The sequence below is a fragment of the Hetaerina americana genome, unplaced genomic scaffold (assembly GCF_022747635.1).
Source record: "Hetaerina americana unplaced genomic scaffold, ioHetAmer1.1.p SCAF_1, whole genome shotgun sequence".
In the NCBI taxonomy this organism is placed as follows: Eukaryota; Metazoa; Arthropoda; class Insecta; order Odonata; family Calopterygidae; genus Hetaerina; species Hetaerina americana.
This window is the reverse complement of record NW_027286069.1, coordinates 118,159,767-118,185,107: the sequence shown is the minus strand read 5'-3', so window position 1 is coordinate 118,185,107 and position 25,341 is coordinate 118,159,767. Positions and strand designations below refer to the sequence as shown.

Here is a 25,341-nt window from a genome sequence, read left to right as displayed (position 1 = left end):
GTGGAAAATTGTTACTATCTTCTCTTTAGTATATAGTTAGTGTGGGCAGAGTACCCACTCATATGATTCTCAACTTTTCAGCATTATTATTATTTCTGATGTACCTGACTCTGGCCTACATTCCTTGATCATATACACTGCACCAAACCCTTTACTTTCATCAAAATTTACCATCAGCTTGCTTAAGTCTAGCCCAGTCATTGTTTCTAAATATATTTTTATCAGAGGTATCTCAAAAAGTTCTCAAATTCTATACATCATGAGATTTATTGTGCCCACAGTAGTGAATATAAGTATCCTGGTCTGATGGATCTTTACAAAAACTTGTAAAATTCAAAAGGAAGGTGGCAGCCCATAAAACCCAGGTATCCGAGTTTCACCCTCTCCGAGCATTGTTAAAGCTGCATGGAAAGTCACCTGGGCCAATACCTAAAGCTATAACAGAATTTCATATACCAACCTGTATGTGATTCAACTACGTATCAATATCAATTCCATCATTCATTGCAAATATATTCCAATCTCAGTTTTGTGAACCTCTTTCATTTCCTGACGCAAATTTAATTAATGACTGATCGATAAAATTATTGGCCGACGGCTGAATTGCAGTTTTTGGCGAGATATACAATGGGGTAGGTAGGGCATTATGCTTTATGAACAAGAAATAACCCGGAGAGGAAACATTGGGTACGGTAAACGCTGAAGGAAGATCAACGGAGAAATGATTAGGAAAACAGCCTATTGACAAAAGTATTATTGTAGAATGGAAAATAAAATGTGAACGCTGTGTATTGAAGAATGCAGAGGGAATTTAATTAAGTTTCAATAACTGACAAGAATGAAGGAACCGCAGCGGTCAGGATGACATTAGAGACATAATTGTTATGCCTTGTAAAACTGCCGAGTTCACTTAGCAGAGTGGGTCTAAGCTAAGATTTCCTCAAGTTCTCTATCTTGCGTAACGTTTGATGATTCGTCTTCCCGTTGTCCCCATCTCTAATAGTGACGGAATCTACTGACGTGGCGTTGACGGAGACGATGGTGACGGAGTCACGCAATCCGTGACGACATTGTGGGCGTTTCCGGTTCAGAGTGGTGTGATTCACGTAAACGTCGGCTTTATTTTGGGGATTTAAGGAGTCAAACACTCGAAGCTGGAAAGAAACGTGGTCGTTACACGACGGTGTTAATAGTGAAGGTGAGGCACATACTATGTTCCAGGTTATTCTAAAACTTTATTAATTGGAAACGATTTGCAAATTACTTGGCCTACCTACGTTTGCAGGTGGTGATTAAGTGCTTGGTTATTTTATCTTGTGGTATTCATCTGGCATTACTGGTGATTTGTCAAGGTAATTGATATACGCAATGGCAAAAGATTGTATCGAAGCTTAACCGAAATCTATGGCTCATGATGTGTTGGTATATTATTTATAAAGTGGAACTTAATTACCTTTCCAGCTTCAGTGCCAGTTAAACTGTTGTAATGCATCGTGTATTTTAAAGAAAATATATCAGATGCTCCTTGATCAGAAAATAGGATGTTAGCACAGGATAGTTCAAGGCATATTATATGTATCGCAATGAATGGTAATCATCTTGAGTGCAAAAGTAGTACACGCTCGAGTCCGTGTTGTGAAAATTAACGGTTTCATTGCGCAAGATTAATTACTCCGGAGTGTTACGGGCATTTAAATGACTCTGATATACTTATTGTTCTTAAGCAATTAATTACTTGTAAGTATTATCGGCTACAAGTAGAAATCATATTCAGCATATTTAAAGTAAGTCAGGCCATAGCTAATAAGTATAGTAACTAGGGAGTTAATGAGACAACTAACATTGGAAATTTCATGCTGCAAAATTGAAAACTCTGAGTAAAAGTTTGATAATAATATATTGTTAAGTTGTCTACGTTATGAAATGAAAAGTATGTTGTCCCTAATATATTTCATGAGACAGTAACTATAGTACTGATCCTCATTGTGCTGCTCAAGGTTGGTGAATGGATAACCATAAACTGATTAGGATAAAATTGATTTTTCCTGATCAGTTTATCACATCATTGATAATTTTTTATATTCAAAATTAGCAACAGTACATTCTATCTTTGCTCCTTGATTATCAATCAAAGCCATTTTTCGTAGTTAACTATTTTTCATGCAGCAATGAACAGACAGGAGACAGTATATGAATAATTCACGACTGCTTTTAATTTGTAGGGTTGTTTGTCGCAAATTTCATGGCAGTATGCTTCTTGAAATATCATATCGTGGTTAACCAGATATTTCCCACTTTAGTTAGAAATTTATTATGAACATATAAAAACGAAACGAAGTACAGTATTTCAATCAAATAATAGCTACTTTGCCCAATTAAATATCAAATATGGATGCTGTTTTTAGAGTATTCAATCGCTATTCAGTGTTATTGATTTCATTTATTTTATGAAATCTCATGAAGGTTTACCATTTGGGTAGTTTTATGAAGTGATTCTTTGTTTGTTTAAAGATGTGCATTTCTATCAGGACACCCACAAATACCTGCCATATTCGGGCCTGTCAGAGGGTTCCCATAGTTGTTCCCCAGATTTGCTTTTGGAGCCCTTTATTCCATGGCTTCACTCATAAGATCACAGCTGATTAAATAAATATAGGCCCCTTACTTCGGAATGCTGATTTTTAGATTGCTTGTTTAAGTAATTGAAAAATGAATACATATAATCAATTCAAGTTTCATTCTGTGGAATTAGTGAGAATTCGTGATGACTTAAGATCTTTTGAGATGTGATATAATGCTTAATTCCAGCACTGTGTATGTATACAGTATGCATATTGTAGGCCGTTCGTATGTTATAGAGTTTAAAGTAGTAAGATAAAATGAATGAATAAGGCCACCCTTTGAACACTTAGGACTTATTTAATCTCATAATAAATGAACCTATAATATGTAAATGTAAACCCTGTGCAAATGTGGTTGTGCCAACATAGTCATTGAAATCTGAAAAAGACTCAGAAATAGTCATTGAATACTTTATTTTGCTGACAACTGATTTGCAAAAATATGATTTTTAAAAGATGACATAGTTATTAACCATCACCTACTTAACAAGCATAATATTTTGCATGTTTTTTCTCTTCTGTGATATTTGCTCATTAATTTGAAAATATTTTACTTTAAGGTTAACCTCTGGACCAATCATGAGCTATCCACATCAGGTAAGAGCCACAAATTTGTGTTTGCTCTCATTCTAATGCCCATTAATTTTGAATGATGTAGCTTTCATTAATTTAATATTGTTATTTTGATAGTGCATGCGCATAATATATTTTACAACACTATGGCCAAATTATTTGACCCTAAAAATATGGCTTGATCTCTTAAAATTTTCAAACTTATATGTGTAATTTAAATGATATTTTCTGGTTGCTGGAATTAAATCTTGTTTAATTGTTTATGGTTTTATAAGTTGTATTCTTTTAAGTCTGTTCTAGCATGGCTCATCATAAGGTTTCTAGCCTGCTGGAGTATCCTTTTAATGAATATATGACAGAAATCTTGATTAGTTTCTCAGTATGGGGCTACCCATGTATTATGTCACTCCATTTTTGCTTTCACTCCACCTACTCTCTCGTGCCACTTAGGGACACATGTTCAATGCTATCCTCATTGTACAATCCATTTTGACCTGCTGTTCATCTCCTTCAATTTTTCATATTTGAATCACAATTCTCAACTCCACAGTGCAATACTTGGAAGAGGTACAACAGTATCCCATTTTTTGTCTGCCTTTTAAATTTAGCAAACTGTATGCATTTTTTGGGTGAATTGCCGAACCCTATAACTCCTGTCTCTTATTTATATATTTTAGCTCAATGCCTTTTAAAATATTGCTGAAGTTTACCATAATACAAAATTATAAGTGCAAAGGAAATGTACAAGTAAATAATAAATTTGTAAAAGTATAGTTCAGTCTAGTATATTATTTAAAATAGCCAAAATGCAACTTTGAGATATTGCGAAAGCTTTTAATTAAGTGTGCAGCCAAAGAAAACTACAATATTGTCATCGAGCGGTAAAAGTCATGGAATAAAAAATAACATTAATAATCGATGGGAGAGCAAATATCATTGTAATTAATAAATAGTGGAAAAGTCATCAGGTATTGTGAACATCTTATATAAGTGAGTCAGTAAGTTGGTCATTTTAATAAAATTTATGATAAAACTGAATTTCTTTTAGTTTGTCAATGATCACGGCAAACTCAAATACAATTCAATGCTTATACTTAATATTTTGGCTGTATTGGCATCTTTCCTAAATATCCATAGGTGAGCTAAATTAATAATTTTTACAGTGAAAATGAATGCTGATTAGGTCATAATTATGAGTTTGGCACCTTGGCAAAGTACAGTTTTTCAATAATTTGGGTAGAGTTTCCAGTGTCATGAAATATTGAAAGAAATGGAAATGGGTTGATTTTTATGTCCTGATGTTAAAGATAAATGATCAATAAGTTCATACCGAACTCCACCCCTCCCCTTGGGTTTGACATAATATGTGGACTTCCCCAAATTGGTATTTAAAGCATTTTCAATTCATGCAATTCGCTCTTGTCTTGTTATTTCTTTCTTGTATCTTTTGTTTAGTTGTATATTTATGAATTTCAAAGGATGCTTTTATGGAAATGAAAAAAGTTTCGCAAAATGTTGAAAGCTTAATGTTAACAGTCCAAATTATGAGGTTAAAGAACTGGTTTTAAGAAAAATGGACTTTTAAAAAAACGATATGAATGAGGAAGAAGCAAGAAAAACGATTCTAAAATATCCCTGTCTCACCCCTCCCTCCATTGCTAACAGAACTACCCTCAGAACCCAGGTGCTGGGCGGCCACAGTCTGATCCAATGCAAATGCCATATGGGCTCCATCCGCCAAGCGCGGCCATAGGATTCAACATGCCAGCACCAGCACCACCGTATCCAGCCAACACATTCTGGCCCTCTGCGGCTCCATACCCCACGGCAGGGTGTCCTATGCCACAGCAACCGATGGCACCGAACCCTATGCCCCCCTATCCTGGTTCACAAAGCACGTATCCATATTCGAATGCTCCTGGTGCGGGGCCGTATTCTAATGCCCCCCCTGTCGGTCCATATCCGAATGCTTCTTCTCCTGGGCCGTATCAGAATACCCTTTCTATGGGCCCTTTCCCAAATGCCTCGAACGTGGCCTCTAATCCGCTAGGCCCAACAATGGGATACACGTCGAGGATTAGCGATTGCCCTCCCATACGTCCTCCTTCTCCGAGCACCCATCCTGAGCATCACCAGTCAAAAGGCCATTATCCAGGTTATGCTGGGCCCACTAGCGGGCCTTCCCCCATTAATCCGAGTGTGTATCCTCTGGTGTCTGAATCATCGACTACCTTGCAACATTCTAGTCATGGAAGTGCACCAGCAAAATCTAATCGCCAGCCTGTCTCAGAGCACCACATCAAGGTAAAGAGGCTTGTATTATTGCTACATGACCTGTGACTGTTCACCTCTGTGATAATTAATGTTCCCTTTCAGCTAGCGAAGTGGAATATGTGATTGGGGTTAGCTATTACTTGACTGTCCCTGGTGTATTAAATGTACTTTAGAGCGGTCCAAGAATACAATATGTACATCAAAACTTCGCAGCTCTTTCCTTTTTTCAGTCTTTTTCTGGAAGAAATATTTTTAGAACCTAATCAATATTAATTGATATTTTAGGAGTGCATACGGCTGTTGCATCTTCAGAATGCAACGCACGTCTATGAGAGTTTTCAAAAGTAGTGGGGTTTTCAGAAAGCCAATGATAACTTTTATTTTTGACTCTCCATCTCGGTTCATTTTTTCCTGAGGTTGTAGTTGTAGGGAGTGTTAAATTTAGAATCGAGGCCAGTTTCTCTCTGGTCTGCAGTATAAAGAAAATGATAAATACTCAGTTTTCAAAAGATTTTGATTTAAATATAATGGTACTAATCTGGTTTCATAAAAAAAAGTGAAATATAATTATTTTTATTAGTTAATTTTGGTGATACAGATATGATAATTATTAATGGTTCATGGAGACATGGTAGTCAAGTGGGTAGAGCACTGGGCTGCTGACAGGACAGCCTAAGCTTGATCCCTAGGAATGGGTACCCTCTGCATGACCCAAGCTTTGTGATTTTTTGGGTATCAGATATTTCTGGGACATTTTTTTTTATTTATTTAACAACCAGCATTACAAGTAGGCGATAGCCTGGTGGTAATATTCTTGATTAAGAGTCATAAACAACTTAATCCATTCATTACACATTGAAACATACAAGGAAGTACATACGGGTTTATCACGTACATTTCTCACTCACACGTTACAGTTAATTATTTTAAGGAGAGCATACACCTCGTTTTAAATTTATTTAATGAAGAAGGGAAGGACTTAAAGATATCCTCAGGTAACTCATTCCATTCTTTTATTCCACGATTGAGGAAGGAGTTTTTTTTTATGTTTGTTTTGTGCTCTCTATGTTTTATTTTGAACTGATGGTCCTTCCGCCCAATGTAATTAGGTTTGTCTATTCTTTCTGACATCACAGGTGACAGGATAAACCAGCTTATAAACTAGCAAATAGACTTAAATGATGAATGTTATGTAAATCAAAATGAGTTTCATGCATAGATTTTGTCAGTATTACCTACAGAATATGAGTTAAAACTTTCGGGTCAGATTATGGCCTCCAGGGTACTGGCATATTCAAACAAATTGAAAGATTGCACCTAGAGAAAATGCCATAACATTTGAATGGGCTTTCCTAGCACAGGAGCATTATTAATTTAGAGGCATTACCTTGATATCAGGTTTTTGAGACTTTAATTTTGAAGTGAAAGTGAATCTGTCTTGGCATGTTAATATGCTAATAAATTAGAATTTTAGAAAAAAAAATAATTTTTAAAGTTTTGCATATTCTAGTCTTGTATATTTTGGACCCTTGCTTACATCATTTTTTGCTTTTGTTTGATTTCTTCGCTTGCAATAAGTCCACATGATACTCGCCGTTGATAGTTTTTCCTTTTTCAAGATATCCAATGAAAATTATCCCATGTGCATCCCGAAAAACCGACCCCATGACCTTGCCCTCAGATGAAACGGTCTTCCCTTCTTTGGAGGCAGTTCTCTCTTTTGAATCCATTGTTTCATTTGTTCTTTTGTCTCGGGTTTGAAGTAATGGACCCATGTTTCATCCATGGTTATGATATGGTGCAAAAATTCTGCTTTGCTGCTGTGAAACTTTGCTAAACACTCAATTGAAACATCTTCACGACACTGGTATTGCTTGAGTGTGAGCAAATGTGGCTCCCATCTTGCACACAGCTTTCTCATGTCCATATTTTCAGTAAAAATACAATGTACCGCAGTTTTTGAAATGCCTACTTTATCTGCTAGCTTGTGCACTTTCAGTCGACGATAATCCAGGACCTTTTTGTGGATTTTCTTCACCGTTACTGAAGTCGTCACCTCATTTGGTCGACCAATGCAATGCTCGTCTAGGCAGCTCGTACGGCTTCGGTTAAACTCTGCTACCCAATATTTTACTGTTGTAAACGAAGGAGCAGAATCACCCAGAGTAGAATCCAGTTCAGCTTGTATATTGGTTGGGCTGAGGCCTTTCAAATGAAAGTAGTTTATCAAATAACGATGACTAATTTTCTCCATTTTCACAAATTAACTGAAAATGACTCTCTATTGATGGCTTCCAAACAATTACAAAACAATTTGAAGTCTTCAAACTTGAAACATATGCTTTATAGATTGTGTACTTTCTAATAAAATGAGATTTTTCAAACAACTACTGCCATCTCTAGGTCAGGCTGGGTACTTCTGGGCCTTCCCATGTACCGCATTTTCCCATCGAAAACGTGCATGTTATTTATGCGAAAATTTTAAGATGATGGAAAAAATGACAATGTGAATTATGTAATGCAAATTGAAAAAATTCAAACATTTACATACCTATGTACACAACAGTTTAAAGATGATTGTCACTAAAATAAATTAGTCTGGAAGCATGCCTTTCTAATTGCATTCCATTTTATACACACATACGTACAGATGCATGGCATCTTTACACCTTCAAGCTAACTGCTAAATTCTGAGGGCGCGTTATGCATAAGGCGCGAGTTATCGATGGGAAAATATGATAATTCTCAAGCGCTAAAGGTTTTCTCTCATGCAATTTTCGTATGTAGTCCTCTTGTCATGCAATATAAGTATTTCAGCCCTGTGAAAGTCACCTCTACCTCTAGAAAAAACCATAACTTTTAACTGCTTCAAAAGCCTTTGCTGTCACAACACTGAGTGTGCCTGACCTGTTTGATGGGAGCCTGATACGGGAAATGACACTTGAGAACTTTTAGTCCGGGCAGGTCTTCGTTAAATTAGAATGTGCGAATCACCACTCTGAATTTTAATTCGTCAATGAATTTAGATGCCTTTCACCCCCATCACTACTGAATAAATGATTTAGAGATTTTCGGTTCTCTGCACTGCATCTGGAAAGTGGGGCGGCCATGTTTACACTAATGCTGTGCCATATTTTTGCATTTTGGTGTCATGCCGCCAGTAAGAGGTCACTCATAAAACCAAGGCTATTGCTGAGGGAAACCAAAGTTGGCATGGTGCTATGATGTTTCCATATTGTAGTGAAGTTTTAAGGCTTTCACCTGACTCACCACTGCATATATTCTTTGCATGCAAGTAGGAAAACTGTGTATGGCTTAGTACTTAGTATTTTGGAAATTAAGTGTTTGCCAATTAATGCGCCATAGTTTTGGACTTTTTTATTTACCTACTTCTTTAATTTTATTCATATATACTGTGTTACCCTTTGGTTCCCTATTCTTTCAAAAATTTTCAAAATGAAGGTTCTATTGGGAAAGTCATCTTTCATACTATGGAAACTTGGTCTGTTGTTGTCACTGTACCCATTTTCTGTTTTCTGGTGCCCAGGGGCTTGAACCAATGCAACAAATTTTGCCACCAAGGAAGTATATGCAGAATCTGATGCCTCCGCAGTCATTTTACCAGGCTGAAACTCCTTGCCCACGTGTAGTGAATTGAAATTCATTGTGTGAAAACTCACGTTATTGACAGAACTTACAGACAATACTAATTGGGTTTACAATAAGAGTGCTTTTGATGTTGATGTACATGTAGTGTGTTTCATGGACCTCTCTATTGAGAAAATGTCTGCTTGCGGGTTGTCGTATTGTCTATTTTACCATATCCCTTCGAAACTTCAAAATCTTATTTATGCTCAATATTTTCCATATTGAATGCCAAATAACAACTACTATACAGATTTATATTTTGCCGTAAATTTCGCTGCCTATTCTTGATTTAAGAACTCCTGCCTCACCTTGTGAAATGGATAATGCCATTAGCTAGTTATGCAATGAACAGCTTCTAACTGTATCGCAACAATGCTGGGTAAATTTACTCAAAATTTATGGTAATTACTTTGTCACCAATGGCAACATGGCAAGGAAATGTTTAAGAAACATCACAAGCCTTTTGGCAATTTGATTTTTATGGTAGAATTATGACAACAGGAAATGTAGTCATGATCTGCACTTGCAGTTTCAGCTTCGGCCATTACTTGGATGAAAATGTTTGAATGTAAAAATGCAGACAATTTACAACTTTTGTCTGAATCTAATATATTTTTCTGAATAATGGTTAATATTATCTATGCTCTTGATGTAACTGGATGATTTTGGGCAGAGATGAGTGCATTTAGAGATTGAAGTTGACAGGCAGACTCACATTTTGTGAAGATAGCATCTAGTTTGTTTATTTCAATGAGGTAAGAAAGCCTTAGCTTTGGGAAGTAGCCCCTGTCATTTTCTAGGTGATGGTATACCGTACGTATGAGCTGAAGGCATTAATTGTTAGTGCATCCTAGAAAGTTTAATGTGACCCTCTAAAGTCGTTGGTTGCATCCTCATTGCCACCAATCCATGGCCAAGACATTTCATTTGGAGCCATGGGAGTCGTTAAAGGCTTTGCTCACGGATATATACTTCCTCCTGCTGCCATATAGATGGTCAAACTTAAGCCCTAATAGTATGTCTGCTCTGCAAGTCATCAGCTTGTATTGGCTCCAGCCTCTAGTGAGGATTGATTTGTGACCAGGTTGGTTGCCAATCCAAAGTGAGAACGTGTGGAAACCCAGCGACTGCCAAAACTCACTTAATTGCTGATATTCAAGGTACATGCAAGATTTTTACCTAGTACATCACTCTTGTTGCTCACTCATTTGAGGGCATGGAACCAGGATGCCATACTAATCAGTGATTAAAATGGAGGAAATCATCTGCAGTGAAGAGGATTACATAACCTGATTCTGCCCTTTGACATTTGTATCCTCAAGGAAATGAGTGAAGCTTCTAAATGGGTCGCCCGTGCACTTAAGTAAACTGTGCACCAAATCAGGCTTTCTTCGTGTTTGAAAATAAAATAGTTTTCGTTTTCATTGTAAATGCAAGGGTTCACAAATTGCCGCGTTCAATTACGTGTCCGCAAGAATTATTTGTGCTCCATCAATCATTAAAATGCAACTCCAGTGAACACTTGATGAATTATGGTGCAGAGCTATAACGTCGTGGCGTAAATTTAGAAGTTAAATCTTACTGACTCTGTGGATATTGACTGATACATATGTCTTATTCTGTGATATTCTCTTGATACCATCTATGCACAATACTTATATTTATTCCTCCATTTTCACCAACTATAGTTGATTTTAAATGGGTAGTTTTTCTCTGGCTCTGTTGAAATTTAGGCTGTGAGTATCCTGTGCGTTGTTCTAAGATTGAAAATATTCCTGGGTTAGTTTGCAGTGCTGTACATATTTGCGTAAAAGTGATTGCTGTCGTGTATCAATTGAGAGAAGAAATCCAGAGTTAAAGACACCATCATCCCAATGACTTAATTTTGTCAACTGAATGCAAAAATGATGTGCTACTTTGTAATAGAGTAGCTCATAATCTTAAACATAATTGTTGAGTGAGCTAATATTCATATATATTATTCATTGAGATGAGCATTTTATTTTCCCTTTGGCAATATTCATGTATTTCAGTATTTATTTCCCCTTAAATCCCCACTTATTTTGTTGAGGATGTAAAATGAGTAGTGAAAACATTTGGGGTCCTTCATTTTCAGGATTATTATAATATACACTGCAGTTTAATAAATGTCAAGTTAAGGCAGCTGTAAAATATGTAGATATATTTTATATTGGCATGCCATGAATGATCATGAAAATGGAAATAAGTTACAGTAATCACAACCTTGAATCTAGTTTTTGTGGGCATATAGTCACAGTATTGAGATTCAAATAAGTAGAATGAAATATAATGTATAGTAAGGCTTGAATTGATTTGTTTTATTACAAGTCAGCATCTTACATCCAAGTGCATGGAAATTCATTTTCAAATACATGACATTTGTTACATTAATCAAATGCGGCATTAATTCAGTGTGGCGATTGTCGTTTTATACCTAATGCAATGCCAGGTGGGGGTGATGGTCCCTGTGCTGAGATCACATTTGGCTTTTTTGGCTTGAAATTTAATTTCCCTCAGTGCAAACCACCTAAGTATTTCTAAAATAATACTATTGCCTGAGGCAGAGAAAAACACCCACAACCAGTCAGTAGGCAGGCTCGCCTACCAAATCAGCCATTAATGAATATTAGCCCACGTATGCATATATATTAAATGTACGTTGAAAACTGCTTTCATTTCAAAAGTATCCATTTTCAATGAAATATGTCACTTGCTATTTTTTTTCTCTTTTGTAAATGTTAAAAGTAGAAGTGCTAGTTGATATGCATAGTCCATAACTGCAGGATTCTTGTAATTTGGTTGTGAGAACATTCTTCCTCCTTGATATGTCATTTTTGGTTCTCCATTGCACATATCTAAGGATCTCCTGCAGTGATCCTATGGTGTATGTTTCAAGCTATAGCATGGCTACCAATGTGTAAGTGTGCAATTCAATCCCAGGGCAAAGAAAAATATGTTTATGTGGTAGTTTGTATGTTGTGCCTATTTTTTGTGTCGTCTTTAGTCCTTTTTGGCTGTGGAAATCTCTTTTTCAATGTGAAATCTGGGCAATTGGCATGTAGAATTTAAGAATTCACCATATTTTCCTAGTTTTAAGTTCATGAGAGTCACTCAAGGATTTTCTATTCCAGCCTAATCCAACCATAGTGCCTGCGGCAGATTTCAACCCAAGAGCGGATGCTGAAGCATTGAGGAAAGCCATGAAGGGCTTTGGCACGGATGAGAAGGCAATAATTCATGTGCTGGCAAAGAAAAGTAATTTACAGAGGCAGGAAATTGCAAATCATTTCAAAACACTTTATGGAAAGGTTTGTTATTTATTTTCATACATATTTTTTATTTGTTGAGCACCTTACACTACAGAAATCACTTTAATCATTTCCCTGAATTTGGGTCTTAATGCAGTGAAAATAAATTTAATCCATGGTGTGAACAATTAGAGACAAGTTAGTTGTTTGTCCATTAGCAATGGATTGATTTGTTTCCATGAATAGATTGATGTTTAGCTCTTTACAGTTGTAATAGAAAACAAGAGATTGATCACTTCTAAATAAATTATCTCCTCATGGAATGTTATACGTATGATTTATGGGAAGTATTTTTACTACCACAAAGTACATGGGTGGTCTGAAAATTTTCCGACCTAACAAGGATACATGACATTTTTTCTGAAATTCTTTCAAATTTTTGAGGTCGGAAACTTTTCAGACCACCCTCGTATTATGCATAGAATGGTTTGTCCAATGTAAATAGCGGAGCACTCACAAGAAAAGAGTGGAGTGAATGAATTGCACTGTGGATTCCACCCTATTTTACATTTGAATTTAGATACTCATTTCAAAAGTTATGCATATATAACCTTAACCCATTAAAATGCTAATACAACTGCTATGGAAGTTACTAATATTACCATGATATAAGCAGGAGCATTAATATTATTCATTGTCTTTGTCAAAATATTTAAAAAAAACGAAAGCTGTCATAGATTCTTGCTGATTGTGAAAAATTTTAAATTACCTATGTATCTGCGTAACATTAAATTTTGAGAAAATGAGGAGGTAGAATTATTATGTTTCTGAGGCTGCTTTGCTTCATGTACTACTGGCTTTTGAATTTGGCATCACTTGTCGTGTACTGTGCATAGAGTGGCATCACTCTGTTGTTTTCAAAATGATGTTGCAGGATTTGATTAAAGATCTGAAGGGTGAGTTGAGTGGTCGCTTTGAAGATTTGGTGCTGGCCTGTGTGACACCACTACCACAGTTTTACGCCAAGGAACTCCATGATGCCATGTCTGGTGTCGGAACTGATGAAGCATGCTTGGTTGAAATCCTTGCCACTTCGTCCAATCACTACATTCAAGTCATACGCTCTACATACAGGGCTAGTGAGTGTATTTTTGTATTACTGCACTTTGTTTGCATGTATTGTATTACTGCAATAATTGCAATTTTTGGTTCTTATGATTTTAAATTACTTAAGTGATCATTTGTTTGTTTCTAGTGTTCATGAAAGATCTCGAGAATGACCTTGCTGGGGAGACGTCAGGTCACTTCAGGAGACTCTTAGTGTCCTTGTGCCAGGTATTTTATCCTTGCTACCTTCACTAATCAATACTTCCTGAAATATGTTGTAATTTGATTTAATTATTCTTTAACTGCTGCATTGAATTAGTGTGGTGCTTAGCATACTTGCAATCTAGGTTCTATTTTTGGAAAAATGGAAAAATTTTTACAAGGCGGTATGCATTATGAACCGAAATGCTGTATATGGAAGAACTTTGATTTCTAGGTTGGGAGCACTTAATTAACTTTCTTTGTGTGCTCATATTAATGCTGACAATTGGTTGGTGTTGGTATAATTTTCACTCAGAGCTGACTAGCTTCTTGCTTTTAAAATGTCGATGAAATGGATTCCTGTGACCATTTTATGTTTGATGAGTACATTTATATTTGTTTATTGTTCGTCAGGGGCGCCGCGATGAAAACCCTGTTGTGAATCCAGCCGTCTGTGCTGAAGATGCCCAGGCATTACTCAAAGCAGGTACGTAAACGTCTGCATCACTAGTGCAGACTCATTCTTTTACTATTTTGTTTGGTTTCTTTCCTTCAACTAATTTGTTTCAAGTTGGCTTGATTTAATAGTTGAATGTCAATTAAAGGTAGAATGTTTACCCCTGTATTTTCTTCTGCCAGTCACTTTAAAAAGCACAACTACCTGAAAGCTGGTTGCTACCTGCAATTATAGGGAAAATATTTAAGTTTGTTGGAGGAAATTCCTTCATCTCTGTGATCACCATGAGTAACGCTGATGAATTTGTTGCACCATCTCTATTTCATACGGTAAATACTTAATTGAAGATGTATCAATAATTTTTTGTGCTTATTTATCCCACGTGTCATGGTGGAGCTTTGTCCTTATTCCTCGGCAGGCATTGAATGGTTCAATTCAGGACTTTCATTTGAATCTTGATCAGTATATGCACACTAGTTGAAGAATAGATTTTCAATGATTCATTTACGTGTTAAACTTGAGTAAACGTGGCCTCTCAGAAAATGGATGTTAACTGATGTCGCCAGAAGACAAGTGGCCAGATAGCTAAAACTGGATTATTTGATTGATAATAATTTTGTGGTGGTTACTGAAAATTAAAAAAAAAAAAAAATCAAGCTACACTCAAATTGGAAAATCCAAAATTTATCAATGAGGTTGAAATAATTAATTCTAATACTAATGGAAAACCTAATGAGAAAGATGTTCTTCATGTTTGGTGCTACTTCTTGGAGAAGTTTTAGCTTATCTTCAGTCAAAATTTACCTTTCATCGACATGGTTCTCCATGGTTGATATCACAGCATTTGTCTTGGTACTGATAATACAAAATGCTTGTAATCTCATTACGTTGGTAACACGGCCACCTTAATTATCAAGAGAAAGAAAAAAAACATCATCATAAGTGTTTAGCTGATGACAGTAAAAATAAAATAGGTTGTTTATATGTTTGTGATAATTCCCTTTTAACTAAGTACATACTTAGACTACTTTGTACAACTCTGCATTTGAATGAAATATTTTAAAAGTGATTTTGACTCTTATATTTGAGATATTGTTTGTTAATGTTGATTTGCCTTAGGGTTGACTTCTTATCCGTGGAATAATTTGAATTTTGGTATTTCATCATACAAACATAGGAGATAATTAAATGCGACAATGGTAATAATTATTTGTGTAGTTCAGGAACAGGAATGAAGGAATAGATATGCTTAATAAGGAAAACACTCAAACGGGGCAAGTCCCAATAAGGAACGACTGTGTTAGTGAAATCACTGCACTCATGGACATAGTTTGACATTGTAAGTTCAAAGTACCTCGTCTTGGGTTAATGAGAGCACATGGCTATTGTATAATTACAAATTTACATTTCCAGTGAAGTTTAAAGGAATCCATGAAATGTTTCCAGTCAGATGCAGTAGAGTATATATTATTGATTATACTACCTATCATTATGAGTTTTCTTATATGTCCTTGATCCTATAAGGGAAAATTTAGAAAAGACTCAGAAATTGTAACTTGTTCATATTTTCAGAATTTTAATTCGTTTATGGTGCTCATTTATTTTGTACGAGTGCCCGTGTTAAAAGTTGAAATTGTGCCCTGGATATCTTCAGTTTGGAATCATCAAAATCTTTCCTGCAGCTCTTCACCCTGTTCTTTTCCTGTCAGAGTCTTCATTAATTTGCTAGAATAATTTGTATTTTTTGTTTCCTCCCATTACTTTTTTAAATTTATTTCTCCTTCAATTATTTCCAAAAAGGTAATTATTGTTTTTTTCCTTGTTTTCAGCATATTTCTGTCACTATTATTCACAGAAATATTTCATTGGTGATTCTATCCTTTAAATCTGTCTTAGCCATCATGAATTCAATGTATTCCCCTCTGTTGAAAAATTTACCTTTCTGCTGTTGTTGTCATCTGCCAGCATTGTCACAGAAGGCATACTTCCCAATCTCTGTATTAGCAGAGAGAGTCCTAACTTTTGCAAATACTGGACTTGCTGAAGCTCGACTCTTGATTGCAAGAGGATGAAGACTTTCGAAGAGAGTGGAAAGCAGTGGGATAGAAAGGTTGGAGGGAAAATAATTCTCCAATTGAGTATCAGGTTTGCACAGCAATTGGAATACTGGTTGAGTTAGGTCCGTCTGGGTGTTTTTGATTTTTATCTCATAATATATGTAGGGGGGAAGCGTATTTATTTGTGAGTGTAATTTGAAAAATGAAGTGTATTGTGTAATAATGATAAGTTTACTGTTGATGGAGCAGTGATAGTGGAATGAAACATTCCAATCGCTGCAAATATGTATTTCCACTTAAATAATGTGTTCTGTTCTCTTGGGCACAGGAGCCCTCAAATTGGGCACTGATGAATCGACGTTCAATGCCATCCTGGCCACTCGCAGCTTCCCCCATCTGCACCAGTTGATGGTGGACTACGCCCGCATTGCTGGGCACTCCCTGGATAAGGCCATCAAAAGCGAATTCTCCGGGGACATTGAGGAAGGACTGCTTGCCATTGGTCGGTGTTTATATGCATACTCGTGCATTTGTTTTGCGTATTAATGAAATAATTCAAATGAGTAGATTTTTATAGTTGTAATGCCTGAAGAACGTGAGTTCTAGCAACTCTCATTCCTTTTTAGTGTAAAGTTTGCAAAATATGATACCCTGCTTATATTCAAAGAGAATATTCTAGTGTACTGCATAGTCGGAATTTTGTGGTAATAACTCCCAGTTGCACAGTTGCCAACTGCTTACTTGTGATATGCTTGAATCAAAGATGTTTTGAAGTTAATTTGTTTCTAGATTTCTATAGTTTTGAAATCAATTCACTCCTGCACGACCAGGTTTGAATACTGTAAGGGGAATACAGTTTGTCCTCATTAGAAGAATTCTTTCACAGTGAAATCGGCTGCCAATCGTCCAGCTTTCTTTGCCGAGCGCCTCCACAAGGCCATGGCAGGCTTTGGAACCAAGGACAGGACGCTCATAAGAATCATTGTGACCCGCTCTGAAGTCGACTTGGCCGATATTAAGACAGAATTCCATCGAAGCTATGGCAAATCTCTGGAGGAATTTATCGCTGTAAGTTTTGAGCTTGTTATATTTTTTGTTGTAATTAGGATCACCATTTAAGTTGCATCAGCTATCCTGTATGATGATATTTTAGCAGACCTAAAAGTTTAATAGGGGTAAGATATAAATAAAATAGCTGGGTTAATTTGAGGCATTGTGTTCCAATCTTTGGTATAAGCAGAACATTTCTTTGTGTAGCAAATATTTCTTAATTCTGCACGGACAAAGTATGATGCATACACTTGTGCATGAGGTGGACATGTCTGGAAACCAGAACTTCACTAGAAATATCTAAGGGCACTCAAGCATGAGGAAAAATCAAGGTATTCTTGAGTTGCCCGGCGTACTGTTAAATAGCTCATGATACATGACATAATATTTAAATGGGCCCAAAGAACGAAATTTTAATGCTCAAGGTTTGTATAAAAAGTATTAGGAAAACTTTCGTAAAAGAGTAATTTGTTTCAGATATTGCTACAATGCCTCTCAATTCTTCAAAGTACATCCATTGGGCGTCGACATTTTTGCCAATGGCTTTTTCATGACTCGAAGGCTCCCTGGTTGGTGGATTCCGGAAGGTCCTTTAGGGTACTCGTGCCAACTTCGACTGCATTTTGGGTCCCTTGGTATGGTGTGCTTTGAGGGAGGTTTTCACTTTTATAGGGAATAGGAAATAGAAGTCTGCTGGTGCCAAGTCGGGACTGTATGGGAGTCAATGAATTGTCTTGATGCAGTTTTTTGTCTGGTCTCTCGGTTACCTTGGAGGAGGAGGCCTTCGGGATAAGTCAAGCGCAGATCTTTTGCATTGCCAAACTTCAGTGATTATGGTGTGCACTGTCATCTTATCAAAGCCCATGTGAAATGCAATCATGCACCATTAACAACGAACTGAGTTCTGCACTTAACACACATGTTGCGTGTTATCGTTGGTTCTTAATGTCAACGGCTGTCCAGCACGAGGCTCGTCCTCCACAATCTCTCGGGCATCTTTGAAGAACTTGTGCCTTAAAGAAACTGCTGTTTGTGACATGCTTCTATCCTTGACCACTTGGCAAATCATGGCCAACATCTCCCAAACCGATTCCCCTAGTTCGACTCAAAATTTGATGGTGTGCTGCTGGTCAATCATTGGCTACCTTTTGCACTTCCGCCTACTCCCTCAATTGGGATCCACTAAAAACATGACATAGCCTGAACGATTAATCGCAGGCTCTCGGTGGGTGTTGAAGGGCAGATCACCCAATGCTGAGCCTGAGCGGTGCGACGTACAGTCATCTCAGGAAAAATTGTTCCTGGAACGTTTTATAAAAAATGTTGTTGGCAATTTTTGAGTCATTAAAATACCCATTTATTGGCGATGCTCTTCATCCATGTCAAATACAGTGCCCAGCAGGAATCATGGGAGCATCGTGAGCTTGAATCTTAAATTTTACCTGCGCTTCACATCAAAGATTACATTTTTGGGAAATTGTCTGTAAATAGTTTAACCTTTTGCACTCTGCTGAAAGGCAGCTTCAGCTCACGGGATGTATTGGAAAACACTGGACAGACCAGTATTGCATGGGTCAAGACTTTTTCGACACAATTTACAGATGAGAAGTTCAAGCCTACTAAACTTGGATGTTCTCTCAGAACTCTCTATCGTGTCAAGCCACTGCAAACAGAAGCGTCCTAACAAAAAGGTGGTCAATGATCAAATGGTTTGTGCGTGACAGCATTGTAGATCCCCTTGAGTGTCAGCTGTAAGAATATGATTTCCTTCCTTGTAGTCTTTTGCAATATTAAATTTACACTAAATACTGTATGCTCTTCTAATTCATAAGCCAGTTTCTCCTTGTAAAACATAGGAAGTTTATTGATATCAACTGTGATATTGTAACTGCCTTCTTTATAACACAAAATAAAAACAGCCCTTTACATGGTATACCAATAGGGTTTTCTTGTATTACATCTTTGCCTAGCGAGGATAAGAGACATTATATAGCATTTATTTCTGCAGTAGAAAATAATGTGTACACATAATTTGTGGATATCATTGTAAGTATGTGCGAATAAATGGAAAAATATGCAATAGGGAAAAAAGAATGCTCGTAAAAAATATGTTGATGCCTCCACGTAAAATATTATTCAAAATAACAATCAATCAAAAAGCAACATCGCAATGGCTTGTGTACTACTGGCTTCCCACCCAGAGTGCCTGGGTTTAAATCCCAGAGGCTGCAGATATTTTTCAGTGGTATTCAAATCCCTGATTGAGGTGCTTTATGGAGAGTACTTTGAGTGAGTACGCCATCCGTTAAGCTGTGGACCCCTTGGTGCCTTTTGTAAAGAGTAAGCCAATGCCAACTCTGGGTTTCCCTCCACCCTTCCTCATCTCCCATCCACCCCTAATGGCACAAACGACCTCAGCTGTCGGTCTCCTCCCCTAATAACTACTTCTACTTCAAAACATGCTAATTTCAATGAAGAGCAAAGAAATATTTTCTTGCTTGAAACGATATCACAATAAAGAGGAAACATGAATTCAACAACAATTCAATGAAGTGTTACGGAATATTCCTACTTAAGTAAATTATTGTAAAAATAAAATAGAAATTTAGCGCATCAATTTGAGGGCAATAATTAATTCTATTCTATAAAGAGGTTGTATTATTTTTGATTGTAGTAATAATAATACATGAAGAAGTATGCAGCTGGGATTGTGTCTGGCATACCTTATGCCAGTACCACTGGGTGAAAAAAATTCATCATTGTGATGGCTTATCAATCGGAGGATGGGTTTTTAACGCCTCTCCAGGCATTCCAATTTCCTGCCTATGTTTCACTCCCTCACTACTCGTTGCACCTTTATTTAAATTTCTTGCTTCTCTTAGTTTATCCTTGGCCCTTCTCTGTAATTATTCCGATTTGCAATCAGCAAAAGATCATCAAATCAGTATTTCAATCCTAAGATTAGATTGATCTAGCCCTCCATTGCAGGTGCTTCTAGACTCTTTGACATCTTGTTCCATCAGATGTCATTGAAGACCTTCTCTAAGTCCTGAATGCCATTTACAACGAGTATTTTCAATGTGTAATACTTAATTTAGTGTGTGTTCTTCACGTCTATCTCTTACTGGTTTCTTCACTAGTGCACTTGTCCCATCACACTCTTCTCCAAGTCCTCTGGTAGTTTCACTCTGTCATAGCTGTCTTTCATTTAACCCAAGAAATCTTTATCTTCTGCTCTGATTATTTCTCCATTTATTTCATCAACTCCTGGTGCCTTGCTGTTCTTCGGGTCCTCTACAGGTTTGTCGAATTCGGTTCTTAGTATTTCCAAGGCTCTATCCATCTTCATCCAACATGATTTCTTTTTTGGCTAAGCCTCCTTCAATTGGCTGGGTCCATTGGTAGAGGGGACCAAGATGCTTGATGTCAGGTGCATTCCCCAAAGGCTTTAATCAGGGGGCCAGGGTCTATTCCCTGTTTCACCTATGCCTTCCCAGGAAGACCTGATACCCAAAAAATCACACGGCTTGGGTGGAACTGTGGGTGCCAAGAGGTGTGCTCGGGAATTGAACATGGGACCTCTGGTCATTAGCTCAGTGCTCAATCCACGAGACTTGCACACCCCCATGCATGCACATAGTCCCTGTAAACTGTGGTTACTTTTTGTTCTGGGATTTTAGGTTTTTGTAATTAAAAATTTTGTGTATATTATGTTCTTGAATTCATTAGAGTTTCATAAAATTGTCTATAATTGGATTTATGGTTTACTAACCCTTGTTCAATTGCTTTAGGTTTCTATGGTGTGTATTATTCAAATGTGCATGCGTGCTAGGGAAAATGTGCAAATGTAATCGGTCTAACCTCTTTGAGGACAGCTCTCGCTTAAGGACCACCTTGTAATTCATGTGCACCACTGCTGCTTGTTCGAAAGTGCGATATTCTGCTGAATGCATGCCTGCCTTTGGGTCTTACTCAGTAAAACCTTATTTTTATGGTTTTATGGTCTTGGTTTTTGGCCCCCAGGGCTTTTACTGAAATCATAGCACAAAGTAACAGTGGCAATCAATTAGGCCATCCCATGGGCTTTTTTGCCTCATTTGCAAGTGGTGTTGGTGCACTTTATCCTGCTCAGGGCAGCATGAGATCACACATTTCGGCCAAAGTGGTCTCAGTCATTGAGCAGTGGCATTTCATTCCTTTATTTGGAGCAACAGGAGGAAATGTTCTAGACATGTAACATCAGAGTTGTGTGTCGCCTAAAGTAATTGACATACTTTGTGAAATTGCAGGAAAATAGAATAGTTAATTTAGTGGAAGTGTTTGTTTTTGTGTTTATTTGACCTAGTGCATTTGGTCCCCTCCTCTGATTTGCTCTGCCTGTACATTTCAGGGAGACACCTCGGGAGACTACAAGAAGATGCTCTTGGCTATGGTTCAGTAATTCAGTGGCTCTCATCATGTGAAGTATCATATGCTCTTCCATATTTTAATCCATTTCCATGTGAAAGGAGCATAATTTATTAGGTTATTAGGAAATTTGTAGCACAACAGGACTGGTATTGCAAGATTAGTGTTAGGTTGGTTCTAAGAGTTTAATCTTTCAAAGCAACATGCAATTGTACAGGTTGAGTATCCATTGCATGCGTATACCAGAGATCTGAATTGATTCTGAATCTAGTATTTGGTGCTGCAGCACTGCCAGGAATGTGAGTGGGAATGGTGGGTGCCTTCCTTTGATTTGGTGCACAAAATGATACGATGCACCTTCAGATTAATCATGAGTTTTGTTGAAGTAACTTTGGATGGCGCTCGTATTAATGACATACAAAAGAGTAATACCATTGCAAATGTATTCAAGTTGCACGTACTGGAATGGCAGGTTGCATTGAGTTTTGAAATACTTTTATGATCAAAGAATAGAAATTAAACTATGTCAAAAGAGTTTCTCAAGAATTGATATATGTGCAAATTGCTCCTTTGAGAGCTGGTACTGATTTACAAAAAGCAAAGGTTGGAATTGTTTACTTAAATTACAATCAGTGCAAAATGTTGAGATTTTGTGCCAAAAAGGGCCTCAAGTGTCTATTTCTAATAATTGTCTTTTTTGTATCTAGCCCATGGATAGAGAAAAGACTGAAAAACTGATAAATGAAGTTACTCTTAAATTCTTGGAGAATGTGGAATGCTCTTTCTACTTTTCCATTGAGCATATAAGTTTTTCATATTGCATGATATAAGTGAAATATATAAATTTTGAAATGTCAATTTCTATTACTTTTGTTAGCTACTTCAATGCATGTATATTAATGTGCCATGTAATTAACATGGTTGTGCTTTTCTTGCCAAAACTATCTTGTACTTAAGTCCCTTTTGTCCCGTTGTTTTTTTTTTGAGATTAGAAGCTAGATTACTTTTTGTAAAGTTTTAAAAATTTCGTATATTTTATCGTAGTAGAAATCTCTTGTCCTTGTTAATGCATGAAACGTGAAATAAAAATTGCATGGCTAGTAGGAATGATGTAATTGTTTGTGTCATCCTGAAGTCATTGTTCATTTGAAATAATGTTTATATGACATCAATTGCACATAGTTTTTACTTGAATTTAATTTGAATATTAAGTTTTCAGCCAACCTAAATGTTGACCTTTTCTTGTTGTAATGAGACTCATTTGAATCCAGTCTTTGGTCCTCTTTTAAATGACTCGGGTTTTTTAAAAAATCTCTTCAGCATGTCCTTTGAGAGACTTAAACTTAAGGGGGGAATCTTTTTTCTAGGATTGATTAAAATCTTTCAAAATACTCACTTTAAGAAAAGTATTAAGTATTAATTACACCGCACATCACATTCTTATTTGGATCTTTATTTTTACAGTTTTCAGAAAGTATTTTTATACAGTTTTTATACATTTTAAACAAACACACTGGGCTTATCCTTTTAGTATTTATCTGCAATTAACTTCTCTTGCATATATTTCTTCCACTTGTGGGTGAGAGAAGTATGGGAAACGGAGATGTGATGAGGGAATTTGTATTGGTGTTGAAATAAATGCTAAAGGGAAGGAAATGATGTGTTTTCAAAGGAAATTTTTGGAAGAAGATATTCCAGGTAGTAAGTACTGGGTTTTTAACCTCGTATGGAATTGCGTGGACCCTTTTTTGTCTAGGGAAGCGAGAGAAGTTGGCTAGAAAAAGGAACCCATACTTGTTCTGACCCACTCCACCTGTCCAAAGGGAGTGAGTGATGTTATGATGCCTTGAGAGAATGGAGTAAGTCTATTCATGGCTGTGAAAAATTACTATCGTGCCTGATTTAACAAATCTTCCTGTCCAATGCATTCTTCACTCGTTGGGTTTCACATTTTGATATGACGTTCAGGCAACATTTGTAAATAAATGTTGTTTTTTCCGTTAAATTGTTTTCCAGGTAGAATTTTTCAATCTATATTCAATGAACTATAAAATTTTCCTATTGATGAAGCTCATTACGTATGAAATAACTCTATTTTTTATTAAACTGGATGTTAGGAGATCTGTTGTCTAACAAATGAAATGTTATTTGGTGCTTCATCAATTATTTTATCGCCTTAAGTGGATGAATGTATAGTTTCAGGGAATTACGAAAGAGAGACTAATGCCGAAATAGTTTATTTGTTTAATAACATTAGTGAATGGAGTGACTGTCCATTGAGAATTGATGAGATATTTTGAAATTTTCCAGGGTTCTGGAGAAAGCCTTAGTTTTATGATAAAGAGCAAATTTAATACATATAACCTGCCTAATTAAAGAGGAGTACTTTTCCTGTATACTTTTTTATCTTTGTCACATCTTCAAAGGTTAGGAGCTTTGTTAACAAATTGTGTTAAATTGGTTGCTGTAGTTTTGCCTTGTAGAATGTAAATTGCATATTGTAATGCCTTAGCTTGCTTTGCCCAATCTTTTTAACATTTATCTGTGCATGAGACGTAATATCCTGCTTAATGCAAACTTAAAATATAGAACAAAGAACTGTGGCAGATGCCACAACAGGAGCTTATAATGGAGTCATCCACTAATGTTTATCCCCAAAATTTTGGAGTGTAAGAGGATGCCTCGGTAGCTTAACTGACTAAAGCACTGGGCCACACATCTAGGGATCCAGGTTCGTGTCCCGGTCAAGGTGAATGATTTTTACACTTTGAAATTTCTGCATTTCAAGATGTACATAGTATTCCCTACTAGCTACAGCAGCCTTTATCAATGGTATACTTTAATAAATTTCGTGTCTACTTCTATGATAATACAGTTATGAAACAAAATCTCTCTAGTATGCTGTTTATATATGTAGGTCCATATACTTTCCTTTATTATCTGATGAAATGTTAACATATGTTCTTATATTGTTCATGTAAACTGTGCTCCCATTATTTATGAGAGCTGCCTTTCTCATATTCCTCAGGAAGGATAATAGAATGTGTTAATGGCAAATAATGGCCATGTCATGTGTTAAATATATATTGTCAGTGTAGTTGTGTTTTATAAGAAGTATTTTGGTGAAAGAATTCTTTGTAATTTACAAAGTATTATCTGGTGCTGGAAATGTTGCTGTCCTTTTGTGGTGGTAGTACTTAATGACTGATGTGGGGCGTGGTAAGGAGCAGATGATCGATTGACTTGTTGAAGTCCGTAAAGGTGCAATTTTTCGTGGTGTACGAGGCTGGGTGAGATCTGGTGGTGAAGCCACTTGACAGTGAAAATGATTTTGTTGCATGTTTATAAGATTTAATTGCTGATTGTGGAATAGTTCACAATTATATTGTATGTTATACGTGGTAGAATCTTACTAGTTTGAGGGGTTGCCTATCAGCTTGTGAATTACCTGTTTATGTCTTTTCACACTCTTTATTGTCGCCATAAATAGTTTTTTGTTATGAATTTGTTCTCTGTGAAATAAAATATTCAATAATAATTGCATTGACTAGTATTTTGGTAATTGTTCAGTTATTATTTGATCAACTTAGGTAGTATAGTCATTTAAGTTAGATTTTGAATCATCACAAACAAATATTTTAGCTTAGACTTGCCTACATATTGGGCTTCTTTGAGCC

At 36.5% G+C, this 25,341-nt stretch overlaps 1 protein-coding gene across 4 annotated transcripts; it reads left to right on the top strand.

The window, feature by feature from the left end:
• The first annotated feature begins 1,072 nt into the window (after positions 1 to 1,072).
• AnxB9 (Annexin B9) lies at positions 1,073 to 25,207 on the top strand. 4 transcript variants are annotated; one of them, XM_071594679.1, is made up of 11 exons: positions 1,073 to 1,198; positions 1,286 to 1,352; positions 3,182 to 3,218; positions 4,860 to 5,498; positions 12,269 to 12,445; positions 13,320 to 13,524; positions 13,641 to 13,720; positions 14,108 to 14,180; positions 16,536 to 16,709; positions 17,094 to 17,275; positions 21,648 to 25,207. In XM_071594679.1, the coding sequence occupies exons 3-11, from the start codon at positions 3,201 to 3,203 to the stop codon at positions 21,696 to 21,698; spliced, it is 1,599 nt and encodes a 532-aa protein (XP_071450780.1). In that variant the 5' UTR covers positions 1,073 to 1,198; positions 1,286 to 1,352; positions 3,182 to 3,200; the 3' UTR covers positions 21,699 to 25,207. The 4 variants fall into 4 exon arrangements, with proteins under 4 accessions (XP_071450780.1, XP_071450773.1, XP_071450797.1 ...); XM_071594672.1 differs by lacking the exon at positions 1,286 to 1,352; XM_071594696.1 differs by lacking the exon at positions 4,860 to 5,498.
• The last annotated feature ends 134 nt before the right edge of the window (positions 25,208 to 25,341 follow it).